This window comes from Pungitius pungitius, chromosome 12 (genome assembly GCF_949316345.1).
Source record: "Pungitius pungitius chromosome 12, fPunPun2.1, whole genome shotgun sequence".
In the NCBI taxonomy this organism is placed as follows: Eukaryota; Metazoa; Chordata; class Actinopteri; order Perciformes; family Gasterosteidae; genus Pungitius; species Pungitius pungitius.
In genome coordinates, this window is record NC_084911.1 from 17,718,032 (window position 1) to 17,733,011 (window position 14,980).

A 14,980-nucleotide genomic window follows, 5' to 3' on the forward strand; every position below is an offset into this window, starting at 1 on the left:
TTACACGCTTGCGTTATACGTAACTGAGCAAAGAGAGCGAGGGGGATGGGGACATTTTTTATCAAGTAGCTACTTTCAAGATGGCTGCTAACGTTAATGTGTGCAATTCCGTTGCGTCTCTGAAAGAAGTTCCTTTTAGTCGACGATCAAATTCAGACAAATTGGCATTACTGTAATTTGATTATGCAGCAAGCTACCTCCCACAGAACGTTTTCTTTTCCGATCTGAGCGGTATTGCGTCTTTCTTTTTCCGGTGTTACACCCCTACTGGTTTTTACACCTACTGGTTTCCCTACGCGTGCGTGTTTGTGTTTACCCAACAGCAGCAGATGTGTCTGCGTCTCTTTCCTGATTCGTCACACATTCACAAACATATTGCTGAAAATCTACAAAACGCATCACAAATCCATTGCAGTGTTCACGATTGTATAAGTGAGCACTACATCACACCCACGTATGAAAACATTTATTAAAGAAAATATATTTAAAAAAAGATCGGAACGATCGGGAATCGAACCCCGTCGGTCAAAACATCCTAAAGCCAACAAGCCCACTGCTCTACGCAGTGAGCTAAGGAGATTCACAGTTTTATTGCCCTTTATGTACTAAATATATTGCATTAAAGCAGAACACGATGGCTGGAAGAAACGTTTTGGCGTGGGATCTAAAACAACTGGTTACCTCGCGGCGTGTCGTAGAACACGTCCAAACAGTTGTAACGCTATATGTTATGCAATATGTTTGTGAATGTGTGACGAATCAGGAAAGAGACGCAGACACATCTGCTGCTGTTGGGTAAACACAAACACGCACGCGTAGGGAAACCAGTAGGTGTAAAAACCAGTAGGGGTGTAAAAACCAGTAGGGGTGTAACACCGGTCACCAAAACGATGCTTCGTTCTGGACAAGATTGCCCAGAGCTTCATCTACAAGGTGGAATTTTAACAACAGGATCGTCAACGTGTACGAGAACCGAGATGACCTCCTTGAATGTTTTGAAGCCATCAAGACGGGTTCACATGGTCCATTTTACCAGCTCAGCGTGAGAGAGGCATCTGGCTACGTGAGGATGGTACAGGACGATGATTTTATTTTTTTCTGTTTTTTTCACAAAATCATGCCCCACGTCGACATTCTGTACCTGAAGCTCCAGAAGAAGGACATTGATGCAGTCTTCATCAAAAGGGCCCTTGAGAGCTTCACAAGCAGTGTGCAGACCATTAGGTAAGATAACATTTATATTATTCGATCCTTCTCAAAACAGAGCTTTGTTAAGAGAACAGATGCATGAAAGGAGACTGTATTTGTGTTCTTTACTTTATATTATATGTTCTTTTTTATAATATATTGCCAGTGGTGTAATCCAGCTTGCTTTACTCTGTGTTGGACATCCTGGTTAGGTGAGGCACAATGGATAGCTTAAAAAACAGTGTTTAACAATAACATTATTAATCCCTGCCCATTTTAACCCTCTGATGGTCTTCAAAACAAAACAATAACATTTCATTTTGTAACAGAACAATAGTTTTAGTTTTTTAACAAATATAATTTGACTCTGTTATATAACGTTTTTACTCAACATTTCGTCATTTGGGGTCCAATGGACCCTGAAGACCTTCAGTGGGTATTCTGACATCATTGTACTGGATAAAGTGTGAACATGTGCATCACGTAGACTACAATACTGTACACAGCCTAACAAACACATTATTGGTTTGTTTGCATTCAGAGACTCTGACCAGCTGCAAGAGCCATCAGGAACTGACAGACCAAGGACGGCTTTGACAGAAGAGGCGAAGCAGAGGCTGTCTGAAGAGGTCTGTGACACCATCCTGGCTCACACCAAAGCGAGGTTCTCTTTCACTGTCCACCTAGTGAGTGCTACCTTAGTATAGTGAGATATGTTGATATGAAGAGTACTGCCATTCATTTCCTTCTGAGGCTCTGAATGCCACTGTGAAGGCATATTCCATGCTGAATAAGACGGAACTGTCTCTGATCTATGAGAATCCTGAATTCAAGGCTTTCTGTGGTGCACTGGCACTGTACCAGGTTATCATGAGCTACAACCTCCAGGAGACATTATCTAAGACTGTGACTTTGTCGAACATTGTCATAACTACTCCCATGACAACAGCTGAAGCTGAAAGATGTTTCTCAACTTTGAAATTAAGACATTCCAGCGAAATGCAATGGGCCAGGAACGTCTGAATGCACTGGCCATGCTCTCCATGGAGAGGGAACTAGTCCTTAAAATGCATGATTTCATGTGAGGATGGACACTGTTTTACAGCGGCCCTCACAACCCACCCTACTTTAGGCCTTCAGTGTGCATATTGTATGTAGTTCTCTTCAAACCTAAGGTGGTATTATGCCTTGGTTGCACTGATTATATTGGTACATACTTGACTGTAGATAGATTTATGAGTGAAGTTACCAACACAATAGATTGGCCGTAGCACACTCACCCATTTTAGAATCACATTCTGTTAACTTGTTAGAATGTTAACTTGTGTATAATTCCCAATTTCTATTGATGTATTTGCACTTAATCTTGCTAAATTCTACAAGGTAAATAAATTAAGTTAAAACGTTTTCCTTGGCCCCATTTGCCTTTGTAAGAAAATGTTCTATTTTGTCTTTATTATATGTCTGTCACGGTTTGGTCTCTCTTCCTGGTTTATTTTGTAGTTTTCACGTCTCTTGTTGTTCCTGGGTAACTTCACTTCCTGCCTTGTCCTGTGATTGCCTGATTGATTCCACCTGTGTCCAATCACCTGCACCTCCCTTGTGTATTTAAGCCCTGTGTGCCTGTTGTCCTGTGTCGTGTCATTGTCTATATGTTCCCCGCTGTTGGAGCACGTTATTGGTTTTGTCAGGAATAAAGAGCACTTTTTGATCGAGAACCTCTGCATTTGAGTCCTGCTTCCGCCTGCTTCAGCACCGACCCTGACAGAATGACACGACCAAAGAAGGACTCAGCAGACTCCTGGTACGACTTGGGCCCGGAATACCTGGATGTGAGGAGCCCGTTTTTCCAGCGCAAGACGGACTTCATTTTTGGTCCCAGGAGCTATCAGAAGGCGTGCCTGGAACTAAGGGACCTCCTCAACCCGAGGAAGAGCCCGAGGAGGAGGAGGAAACGAACCCCTCCAGCCCCGGCTCCTGACCCGGTCCAAAGACGCTTGCCCCAGCCCGTTCCTGCGCCGAGACGCCCGTCAGCGCCCGTTCCGGCGCCGAGACGCCCGTCAGCGCCCGTTCCGGCCCCCAGAGTCCAGTCTCCGCCCGTTCCGGCCCCCAGAGTCCAGTCTCCGCCCGTTCCGGCCCCCAGAGTCCAGTCTCCGCCCGTTCCGGCCCCCAGAGTCCAGTCTCCGCCCGTTCCGGCCCCCAGAGTCCAGTCTCCGCCCGTTCCGGCCCCCAGAGTCCAGTCTCCGCCCGTTCCGGCCCCCAGAGTCCAGTCTCCGCCCGTTCCGGCCCCCAGAGTCCAGTCTCCGCCCGTTCCGGCCCCCAGAGTCCAGTCTCCGCCCGTTCCGGCCCCCAGAGTCCAGTCTCCGCCCGTTCCGGCCCCCAGAGTCCAGTCTCCGCCCGTTCCGGCCCCCAGAGTCCAGTCTCCGCCCGTTCCGGCCCCCAAGAGTCCAGTCTCCGCCCGTTCCGGCCCCCAGAGTCCAGTCTCCGCCCGTTCCGGCCCCCAGAGTCCAGTCTCCGCCCGTTCCGGCCCCCAGAGTCCAGTCTCCGCCCGTTCCGGCCCCCAGAGTCCAGTCTCCGCCCGTTCCGGCCCCCAGAGTCCAGTCTCCGCCCGTTCCGGCCCCCAGAGTCCAGTCTCCGCCCGTTCCGGCCCCCAGAGTCCAGTCTCCTTCCCCGCCCCCACGGCCCCCGACGATGACCCCTCCCTCCCACCCTCTTGTGACCGCCTGGAAGTCGGTCCTTGAAGGGGGGGTGGGGTCAGGGGTTGGGCCGGAGCCCCACGCCACGACGACGCCGCAGCCGCACTGCTCGGCGCCCCCCGCCACGACGACGCCGGAGCCGCACAGCTCGGCGCCCCTCGCCACGTCGGCGCCCCCCGCCGCGACGACGCCGGAGCCGCACAGCTCGGCGCCCCCCGCCGCGACGACGCCGGAGCCGCACAGCTCGGCGCCCCCCGCCGCGACGACGCCGCAGCCGCACAGCTCGGCGCTCACCGCCACTCCGAGGCCCGGTCGCCGACCCGGCAGGGCCCCCGAGACCCCGAGGCCCGGTCGCCGACCCGGCAGGGCCCCCGAGACCCCGAGGCCCGGTCGCCGACCCGGCAGGGCCCCCGAGACCCCGAGGCCCGGTCGCCGACCCGGCAGGGCCCCCGAGACCCCGGGGCCCGGTCGCCGACCCGGCAGGGCCCCCGAGACCCCGAGGCCCGGTCGCCGACCCGGCAGGGCCCCCGAGACCCCGAGGCCCGGTCGCCGACCCGGCAGGGTCCCCGAGACCCCGAGGCCCGGTCGCCGACCCGGCAGGGCCCCCGAGACCCCGAGGCCCGGCCGCCGACCCGGCAGACCCCCCGAGATCCCGAGGCCCGGCCGCCGACCCGGCAGACCCCTCGAGACCCCGAAGCCCGGCCGCCGTAGCGGTCGGCCCCCCGAGACCCTGAAGCCCGGCCGCCGTAGCGGTCGCCCCCCCCGAGACCCTGAAGCCCGGTCGCCGTAGCGGTAGACCCCCCGAGGGACCCGACGAGTGGCCACCATCACCCTGAGTTCCCTGCGCGGTCCAAGATCGTTGGGTTCCCACCCTCCCTCCCCTTGTCTGTGTTTCTCTGGTTCTGTTCCCCTTGAGGACCGTCTGGAATTCGGTCCTTGAGGGGGGGGTTCTGTCACGGTTTGGTCTCTCTTCCTGGTTTATTTTGTAGTTTTCACGTCTCTTGTTGTTCCTGGGTAACTTCACTTCCTGCCTTGTCCTGTGATTGCCTGATTGATTCCACCTGTGTCCAATCACCTGCACCTCCCTTGTGTATTTAAGCCCTGTGTGCCTGTTGTCCTGTGTCGTGTCATTGTCTATATGTTCCCCGCTGTTGGAGCACGTTATTGGTTTTGTCAGGAATAAAGAGCACTTTTTGATCGAGAACCTCTGCATTTGAGTCCTGCTTCCGCCTGCTTCAGCACCGACCCTGACAATGTCTTTATTTATTATTATTATTTATAGCGGCAATCTTGATTCCGTCCTCGTGGATCGATATTACCACTACTTTTAACAGTCCGTGTTTTGGGGCGTGAGCTTGACGCGTAATGAAAGTAGGCAGCAACTTCGTTTTATAAAGATTTACTTGCATACAATGAACATTCAGTGCTCGACTTGGCACAACGGTCAAAAAACTGTATAGCTCCACAGACTGATAAACCTCGACTGAAGCTATGACGTCATCAGCTAAAAAACTTAAAGGAGCCTTGACACATTTTCATAAAAAACAATAAACACATCTTGTTAAGGCAAATATGGCTCTTACATTATTATTTATTATACCAGTGTCAGAGGGAATGAAATGACAGACGAAGCTGCAAAGGAAGCCACAAATAATAGCCACACAAGAGTTGAAGTCAACTTCAGAAAAGCAGAAATCTAAAGTATTTGTATTTTTACTATTTGTTTAGTTAGTTATTTCTAGTGTTGACGTTATATCCATCCTGATCCAAACTCCGCACCAGTTGTTGGCGGTAATGCAAACACGGTTTACCCAACCGCCAACCAATCCTAAAGAAGACGAAGAAGAATGCACCCGGATGTTGATCTCCGAATAACATCGCGCCGATCGGTCGTAGAATCAGCCGTGTCTGTGTTACGTTGACCAAATACTAGTTATCTCCATCAGTCCTGCTCCACCAGAGTCCCTGGACGTCTGGATAAATCTCTGACGGCTTTTTTCCTGGATATCTTCCCTCTGAATCACCTCCCGGTAGCATGCAAAACTATTAAAGTTATCTTAGCATGCTAGCCTGAAACGGACCGAAGTTAGCAACACGGAGATAGTCCGAGTTTAACGGAGAGAAAACTGTTTAAAACAAAAAATCGCGAGGAAACGTGTCTTTGATTCAGAGAAGATGTCTAAAGTCCATGTGCTGAGATATTTAGTGAAGCAGCGACTCACTGAGGCTGCTGAAGAGATATTTGGGCTGTTTGAAAGAACGATAGCAGAGTACGAGGAGGAAGCTTCTAGATTAAAAGAGAACAACGAGCGACTGAAGAAACATCTGCACCCTGTTTTCAACCCGAAAGTCCACATAGAAAGAGAAGGTTGGTTCTCTCACTCTTCACACTGACATCAGTCTCATCAAAATGGGTCTGCCGTAGGTCGGTAAAATTTGCGAGTGATCGAACGACTCTGACTCCCCGGATCGATACCTCTCTGATACCGTAGTGAGGTACAACAAGCTAAATGAATCCAAACGGGCTCTTCACTGTCATGCCAAGTAGAGTAGTAGAATGATATATATATATACACATACTGTGGTCAGCAGAACATTTTAGTGCACGTATATGCAAACATGTTCGATATGAAACAATAACCGGAATAAAAGGCAGATTCTGGACAATGACTGAAGTATCTGTGTTCAGGACCATTCTGACTACGCGTGTACAAAAAATGAATACTTATCCAAAGGAAAAGTTCAAGGACCATTTCTCAATATTTGAACTGCAATAAAAAAAAATTCTCTCAATAATTCCAGTCTAAGACTAACATACTTTCTCCCCCAAAAAGTCCCATAAGTATAAGTTCAAAAACATAATTTCTCAATATTTGAACTGTATCAAAATTAATTTCCCCAATAATTTCAGGTGAAGAAGTTCATTTATATGAACTTTAATGACTACATATTTACAGACAATTTTCATATGCTTAGTTAAGATTCTCAAAAGTAAGCATTTGTACATTAAAAAAGTAAATCAGGACACGTTTGAAAAATACAAGAGCTTTAAGTGTGTTCTTTGACAAACTTAACAATCGGGAATACAAACATTAGATTTGAGAATTTAAAGGTTTTACAGCTGGAATTTATTGTGCATTGCAGTAGCGGTCAGTGCAAAAAGTGGTCAGTGGCAAAATACATGAGTCGCTCGTCTGTTGGTAGAAGTGTGAATTTATAAGATAATTCAAGTTTGCTCTGGTTACAAATAGCTCTGCTTTTAGCTATGCTTATAACTATGCTGTCTGGTAGAGATTTAAAATGAAAGGTCCATTATTTACAAATGCTTAAAAGTTTATGTTTTGATACATTGATACAACGTGCTCAGCCCAAATTATAAGCTCATGTGTATATACTCATGCTACTATTCATCAATTAAATGATTACAAAGTAAAAATGTAATACATGTTTCACAATGTAACAACTTATTAAATGGTGTAATAATTCATCACATTACATAATTGTGCTAATGACACTATGGAATATTTATAGAGCTGTTTATCTAATAACTCTAAACAGTTACCCTGGTCGTGCTGGCATTTGGACGTAGGTGGTCACTGACGACCCTGTGTGCAAAAATGAATGATGATGAAGGAAGGAAGGATGATAAGAAATTGTGTAAAAGTGTAATTCAATGGTATAGTCGGTTAAAGGACGAGTAGAATTTTTTTCCATATTTTCTATCATACATTTAGTGCGGAAGGTTAATATGTTACTCATTGTCAGATATTATGTGTGTTATTAAATGTTATTATGTTTTTTGATAGCATTTCCTGGCCCAAAATATTTTTAATTTGACAAATCTCCCAATTTATTCTGTAAAAATATTTAACATTTGTAATGGAAGATAAAAGGATGTCCTAAACACATACATGCACCAATGATTGGAATTATTGAAGTATTTTTATCGCAGTTCAAATATTGAGAAGTGGTCTTTTTGAACTTTGAATTATAGGGCTTTTACTTTAGATAATTATCTGACTTTTTACAGTAATAGTATTCATTTTTTTGTACAATAGTGGCCAGAATGGTCCTGAACTGTGTGTTCATTCATTGTCCCGAATCTTTGATTAAATAGCTTTTATTTCAATTACTTGTTTAAAACTAAAGCAGCATATATGTGCACTCAGATTTAAGTGTCTGCTGTGTTGACTGAGAATTTTCTAGTGACACGTTCAGAAGTGTAGCTAATGGTTAATGGCTTTTAACTTCTGATGGTGGTATATTTACACGTAAGTCTAATGTTGTAAATCTTTATATAAAATATTGTAAACAATATTTCTCGAATGAATAATAACTTATTAATTAACTATATTGTCTGTTTTTTTTAATTATTATTATTATGATAATATTTATTACAAATATCTTGTTAGCAGAGATGGTTCCCTCAACGGTCCCGGCGTCCATACCCAATGCTAGACCGAATATCATTATTAAACAAATAACACAAAGTGGCGCATCATGGCTGGTTGACTTGAACTGGGTCGTCTTTATTGAAACGCAGGTTCACTTGACCTCTCCTAGGTCACATGTCTATTCAGGGGCATCCTATTGGCTGCCGCTAACACATAACATTGCATAGAAAAGTAAGTACAATAGATTGTCACAATGGAGGGCATATACTCCTATATGTTAACACCCCCACTTGCTCTCACATTGGTACATACTTTAACAACAAACAAAACACACAAAAAAAAAAAAATTAAGGCTTTTCTGCCTTCATCATGCACATTACTTCACATACATGGTTAATTTCCAAACATGAACTTTGCAAACTTAGTCAACTTAAACTGTGTTACAGGTTTTGTCATCACATCTGCTACCATCTCTTCTGTGGGGCAGAAATTCAACCTTATCTTCCCATCACTCACAGTTGACCTCACAAAATGATATTTTATGTCAACATGCTTGCATCTCTGTCTGTTCACAGGATTTTTTGCTAACGCTATTGCACCTTGGTTATCCTCATACACTTTAGGCGCTGGGTATTGATTTCTGTCAATGCCGTCTAGCAGCTGAACTAGGTACAGTACTTCTTGTGTAGTAGACGCTAACGCCATATACTCCGCCTCACAAGTCGACAATGCGACAGTGGGCTGCTTTTTGGTTTTCCATGAGATCAAAGGTCCATTTTCATTTAGGCTTACACAATACCCTGTGGTACTACGCCTGTCCGTTGTGTCGGCTGCCCAATCTGCATCACTGTAGGCGTGTAGCTGCAGTTTTTCACTGGGGCTTTTTGTGAAGCACATTTCTTTTTCGCTTGTACCTTTCAGATATCTCATTACATGTTTAACAGTAGTCCACTGCTCTTCTGTCGGTTCAGTAAAGTACTGTGACAGTTTACTCACAACAAAACTCAGGTCGGGTCTTGTGCATGTAGCCAAATAAATCAGGCTTCCAACAGCCTCTCTGTATTTTTTGACGTCACTCATCACATGTGCATTATTAGTGTAGTTTAACTTTTGTTCGCAAGGTGTCGCCCTAGGTTTACAGTCTTGCATGTTAAACCTTTCTAGTATGTTTTCCACATATCTCTTTTGTGACATCTTAACACATCCATCACTTTGGTCAAAAACAATACCCAGAAAATGTCTGAGTTTTCCCAAGTCTTTCATTTTGAATCGTGCTGAGAGCATCTCTTTCACAACCTTCAGTGCGTTTTCATCACTGGCACCAATGATTATGTCATCAACCCATATTAAGATGATCACCTTTTCTTTTTCTGTCTCCTTTGTGTAAACGCAATGATCAGAAGGATTTTGCACAAAGTTGTTTTCACTCAAATACTCGTGCAGTAACTTGTTCCAATTTCTGCCTGATTGTTTGAGTCCATACAGCGACCTTTTCAGCTTGCATACCAACTTTGTATCTGTGCCAGATTTTACCTCATAACCTTCTGGCTGTTCCATATAGATATCAAAATCTATTGGTGCATGCAGGTAGGCTGTTTTGACATCCATCTGATGTAAGATCAAGTTTTCTTGCACCGCTTTTTGCATCAACACTCTGATACTAGTCAGGTTGGCAGTAGGAGAAAAAGTCTCCTCATAATCCACCCCTTCCCTCTGACTGTATCCCTTGGCAACATAGCGTGCCTTGTACTTTTCTGACCCATCTGCATTGTTTTTAATAGCATACACCCATCTGCCCCCCACTGCTTTCCTGTCCTCCGGTAAGTTTGTAAGGGTAAATGTGTCATTTTCTTTTAATGATTGTAACTCCTCATCCATTGCATTAACCCATTCCTTTGATTGAGGTGAGGTTACAGCTTCTCGGAATGTTAAAGGAATGTTAGACGCTACTCTATAACAATAGTCTATGTTAGTGAGTACTTGATCATCACTTTCTTCGTCTCCTGACACATATTCACTCAAGTACTCTGGTTTCTTCCTCTCTCTTGAAGGGTATCTCTTTTGCTCAAGTGTCTGTGTGTGGTTGTGTACTTCAAGCATAGGAACTGGCCCCTGGTCTTGTGTATGGGCTAGACTCACATCAGTATTTTTACTGGTATTGATAACTCTATGCTGCAGCTCAAAATCATCATTGACAGGTGTCATGTCAGTCTGTGTCTGTCTCTCAGTGTTTGTTTTGTTGATAAACTTCACCAGCCTATGCTTCTGCACTTTTCCAGTGTCAGGAAAATAAACCATATAGGCTGGACTGTTCTTGTCGTATCCAACAAAAATCCCCTTTTCACACCTTGCGTCCAATTTTCTCTTGTCCTGTTTGTAAGCATAACACTCTGAACCAAACTTCTGCATTCTGGACAAGTTAGGTTGTTTCCCTTTAAGCAGTGAGTAAGGCGTCTGCTTTGTGCGGTTGTTAAAACATCTGTTCCTCACTACAGCAGCTGTCTGGACTGCGTACGTCCACAGCTCTTTTGGTAGCTTACTGTCCAATAGCAAACACCTGGCCATGTCAAATAGTGTGCGCCAGTTTCGTTCAGCAGTGCCATTTTGATGTGGCGAGTATGGGGCTGAGGTCTCATGCCTAATGCCATTTCTGCTGAGTAGTGCTTGGTAATGTTTCCCCGTAAACTCAGTACCGTTGTCAGACCTGATACACTTTATCTTGCCATATGGCGCTGTGTCTGCAAGAAACTTTTCTGTTGCCTGCACTGTGTCACTCTTATTTTTTAGAAAGTACACAAATACTGTGCTGGAAAAATCATCAGTAAATGACAATGCGTACCTATACCCGTCTCTGGACACTGGGTCTATAGGTCCTGCTACATCCGTGTGCACCAGCTCTAAGGGTGCTTTTGCCCTAACAACAGCCTCCCTGTTCCTAGTTTGGGTAAACTTTCCCTGGGTGCAGACTTCGCAATGTAGGGCTGACATGTCTGTTTTACCTTTGATTGTCATACCATCAACAACATGTTGTAGTTTCTGAACATCATCATAATTACAGTGCCCTAAGATTTCATGCCATGTCTGCATATCGTATACTCCCTTACATTGGTCTTCACACTCACCGTTCACTGTATGTAAGTAGTACAGTCTGTTATACTCATGGATGTTGAATCTTGCACCATCTCTACATATCAGGGCATCTTCTCCTTGCTTGAAGACTACAGTTGCTCCACTGACAGTCGCTGCTTTAACAGAAAAGATGTCCTGCGGGTAAGAGGGGATGTACAACGCCCTCTTCAGCGTCGCGTTTTGATGTTGTCCTCTGCTGTCGATCAAGCAGACCTCTGCATCTCCTCTGCGCTCCGCAACTCCGTTGGTCTTTTCACCGTTGGCTAACTCCACGCAATGTTTCAGCGGTTGGAACGTGTCGTCAAAATTCCTGAACTTTGATATATCATTGATGATGTGTGAAGTTGCACCTGTGTCCACCATTAGTCCTTTCTTGTTAGTACTGCAAGCTCCCTGTTTCACTTCATCCGTTTCGCTCACCCGGAAAATATACTCGTTGTCTCTCTCCTCCTCGGAAACTTTGTGTGCGTCGTCCTGCTGGTATCTCCGCCTGCAGGTGACATCCCGGTGTGTGGCACTCTTACAGTAACTACACCACTGCTTGCGTTGACACGATCTAGCTTTGTGTCCTTTCAGGCCACATCTGTAACATACAATGTCCGCACCCTCGGTTTCACGGTCACTTGTAGGTCTACTGGTTGAAGCAGGTTGCATTCGCGCCTTCATCACGTTGTCGTCCGACTCTGTGGCGCGCATTTTTTCAGTAGCCTCGTAGCTACGCAGTTTAGTTTTGAACTCCGCAAAAGGCGTATTCGCATCACTCTGTGTAACATGAACAGCGAACGGTCCATAAGACTCTGGCAGGCCCTTCAAAATCATTGCCACCAGCAGTCCGTCGCTTAACGTTTCACCGGCGTTTCTCAATGCTGTGATAGTGGTCTCTGCACGTATAACATATTCAGTCACACTTTCGGTACTTAACTTTTGAAGTGAAGTCAGTTCGGTATACAGGCTTATTACCCTGGGTTTTCCTTTTCCAGCATAGTAGTCTCTCAAAATCTTCAGTGCTTCTCGGCCATTGTCCGCTGCATCTCTCATTACCAGAGATAAACTTTTATCATCGAGAAACTGAATCAGCTCCGCGTATGCCTCAGCATTTTTATCTTCCACTTCATCATCTCCATCGGCTGGCTCGTTTAGAATAATGTCCTTTAAACCTTGTAGCCGGAGATGGCCCAAAAATTTCGTCTCCCACAGTTCGTAGTTCCTTTCATCTCCGTCAAAAACCAGCCGTGACCAACGGCCACTTGACTCGTAGGCTCTTCTGCTCATGGCGCTAGCTTAGTATGCTAACTCACCGGACACGCGGTACGTCGCGGCTTTTCTCTCGGTGGTAACTTGTTGAAAACTCTCTGGGTAACTCTGGGCCCATAACCTGTTAGCAGAGATGGTTCCCTCAACGGTCCCGGCGTCCATACCCAATGCTAGACCGAATATCATTATTAAACAAATAACACAAAGTGGCGCATCATGGCTGGTTGACTTGAACTGGGTCGTCTTTATTGAAACGCAGGTTCACTTGACCTCTCCTAGGTCACATGTCTATTCAGGGGCATCCTATTGGCTGCCGCTAACACATAACATTGCATAGAAAAGTAAGTACAATAGATTGTCACAATGGAGGGCATATACTCCTATATGTTAACATATCTTTTTTTCTTATTTTTTACATCACAGATGTCCAGCAGCTCTTTGTGCCTAAAGAAGAGCAGCAGGAGGATCCAGAGTCCCCCCACATAAAAGAGGAACCTGAGGACCCAGAGCCCTCACACATTAAAGAGGAACCTGAGAACCCAAAGCCTTCACACATTAAAGAGGAACCTGAGGACCCAGAGCCCTCACACATTAAAGAGGAACCTGAGAACCCAGAGCCCTCACACATTAAAGAGGAACCTGAGGACCCAGAGCCCTCACACATTAAAGAGGAACCTGAGGACCCAGAGCCCTCACACATTAAAGAGGAGAAGCTTCAAGGGCTGGAGGAGGCTGACATGACGGTGTCATTCGCGTGTGTGAACAGTGAAGGTGATATAGAGGAAGCTTGGTCCTCACATCTTCATCAGAGACAAACTGAACAGATGGTGACAGGTGGTGATGGAGAGGAGTTTGGAGGACCAGAACCAGACAGAAACTCAGGGTCAGATTGTCCTCCAGAACCAGATAGTGATGAGAATACTGGAGACTCTTCTGAACCTGAGACTGAGGACAGTGATGATTGGAGTAAGACCAAACAACCTCAGTCAGGTTTAAACTCCCAAAATAATGATGACGGTTCTGTCAGTGATTCAAGATGTAGAACAAGTGAGAAACATTTAATGTGTTCTGATTGTAAGAAAACATTTGGTTGCATTAAGAAGCTGAAAAGTCACATGCGGACCCACAAATTAGAGAAAGCTTTCAGGTGTTTACAGTGCGGTAAATGTTTCAGTATGGGTGGATATCTGAGGAGACACATGAGATGTCACACAGGAGAAAAACCTTTCAGCTGTTTACAGTGCGGTAAACGTTTCAGTATAGGTGGATATCTGAGGAGACACATGAGACGTCACACAGGGGCGAAACCGTTCAGCTGCTCAGAGTGTGGTAGTTGTTTCACTGAAAGTGGGAGTCTGAAGAGACACATGAGATGTCACTCGGGGGCGAAACCTTTCAGCTGCTTAGAATGTGGTAAATGCTATGTTAGAAATGGAGATCTGAAGTCCCACATGAAATGTCACACAGGGTAAAAACCTTTAAGTGGTCCATCCATCCATCTTCGAACCGCTTATCCTGCACACAGGGTCGCGGGGGGGCTGGAGTCTATCCCACCCTGGATTGGTCGCCAGCCAATCGCAGGGCTAACACAGACGAACAACCATTCACACATCCAAACTAAGGGCGACTTAGAGTTCCCAATCAACCTAATACCCAGCACATGTCTTTGGACTGTGGGAGGAAGCCAGAGTACCCGGAGAAAATCAATCAAAACCTTCCTGGTTATCAGTTATAAATACCCTCTGCAGAACTATAAAGACGGACAGATATTTGCAGCTACTATTCATGTTCACATTTACAAACGAATCTCATAGACTTCCTCCCAGAAATTCACAAGTTGTGTTTTAATGTCACTAGGCTGCATCCTTGTAGCATCCAGCCTTCGGGGTAGACCCTGGGCTGGGTCCTCTAACAACTGCATAGACTGAACCCAGCGGTTTCTGAAATGGGATGTCTGGCCTATGGGGAGTTTTTCATGAACCATCTTCTTGTGTAAATTCTGTTGTTTTGCATCTTACGGTGGATAAAAATGCCAAAAGTCCGTTAATGCGTTCTTCTTCCTCGTTTATATTGTTTTAAGGTTTTTAGGAGATAAGTTGCTAGGATTTAGGTTAAATGTTTTCCTGGTTATTTTTATATTCATTGTCTTTTTATCTGTTCTTTAAGGTGTATATTACAGCAATGTTTTACTGCATAGATTTTTGTGAACCATCACATTGTGTAAATAATTTTGTTTTGCATGTTAGGTGCAGAATTTCAGTTGATGCATTAACTTCTTCCTCTTGTTTATATTGTTTTAATATTTTTTAATATATAATA

General features: G+C 45.4%; 1 protein-coding gene across 1 annotated transcript; it reads left to right on the forward strand.

Annotated features, from left to right (window-relative positions):
- The first annotated feature begins 5,752 nt into the window (after window positions 1-5,752).
- On the forward strand, window positions 5,753-14,140 carry LOC134133004 (oocyte zinc finger protein XlCOF8.4-like). The gene is made up of 2 exons (XM_062566269.1): window positions 5,753-6,252; window positions 13,085-14,140. Exons 1-2 carry the CDS (start codon window positions 6,060-6,062, stop codon window positions 14,131-14,133), a joined length of 1,242 nt encoding a protein of 413 aa, XP_062422253.1. The 5' UTR covers window positions 5,753-6,059; the 3' UTR covers window positions 14,134-14,140.
- Window positions 14,141-14,980: the final 840 nt, after the last annotated feature.

Coding starts and splice junctions, on each gene's coding strand:
- LOC134133004 (XM_062566269.1), top strand. CDS start 6,060: ATGTCTAAAGTCCATGTGCTGAGATATTTAGTGAAGCAGCGACTCACT. Junction 6,253..13,084: donor AGTCCACATAGAAAGAGAAG/GTTGGTTCTCTC, acceptor TTTACATCACAG/ATGTCCAGCAGCTCTTTGTG.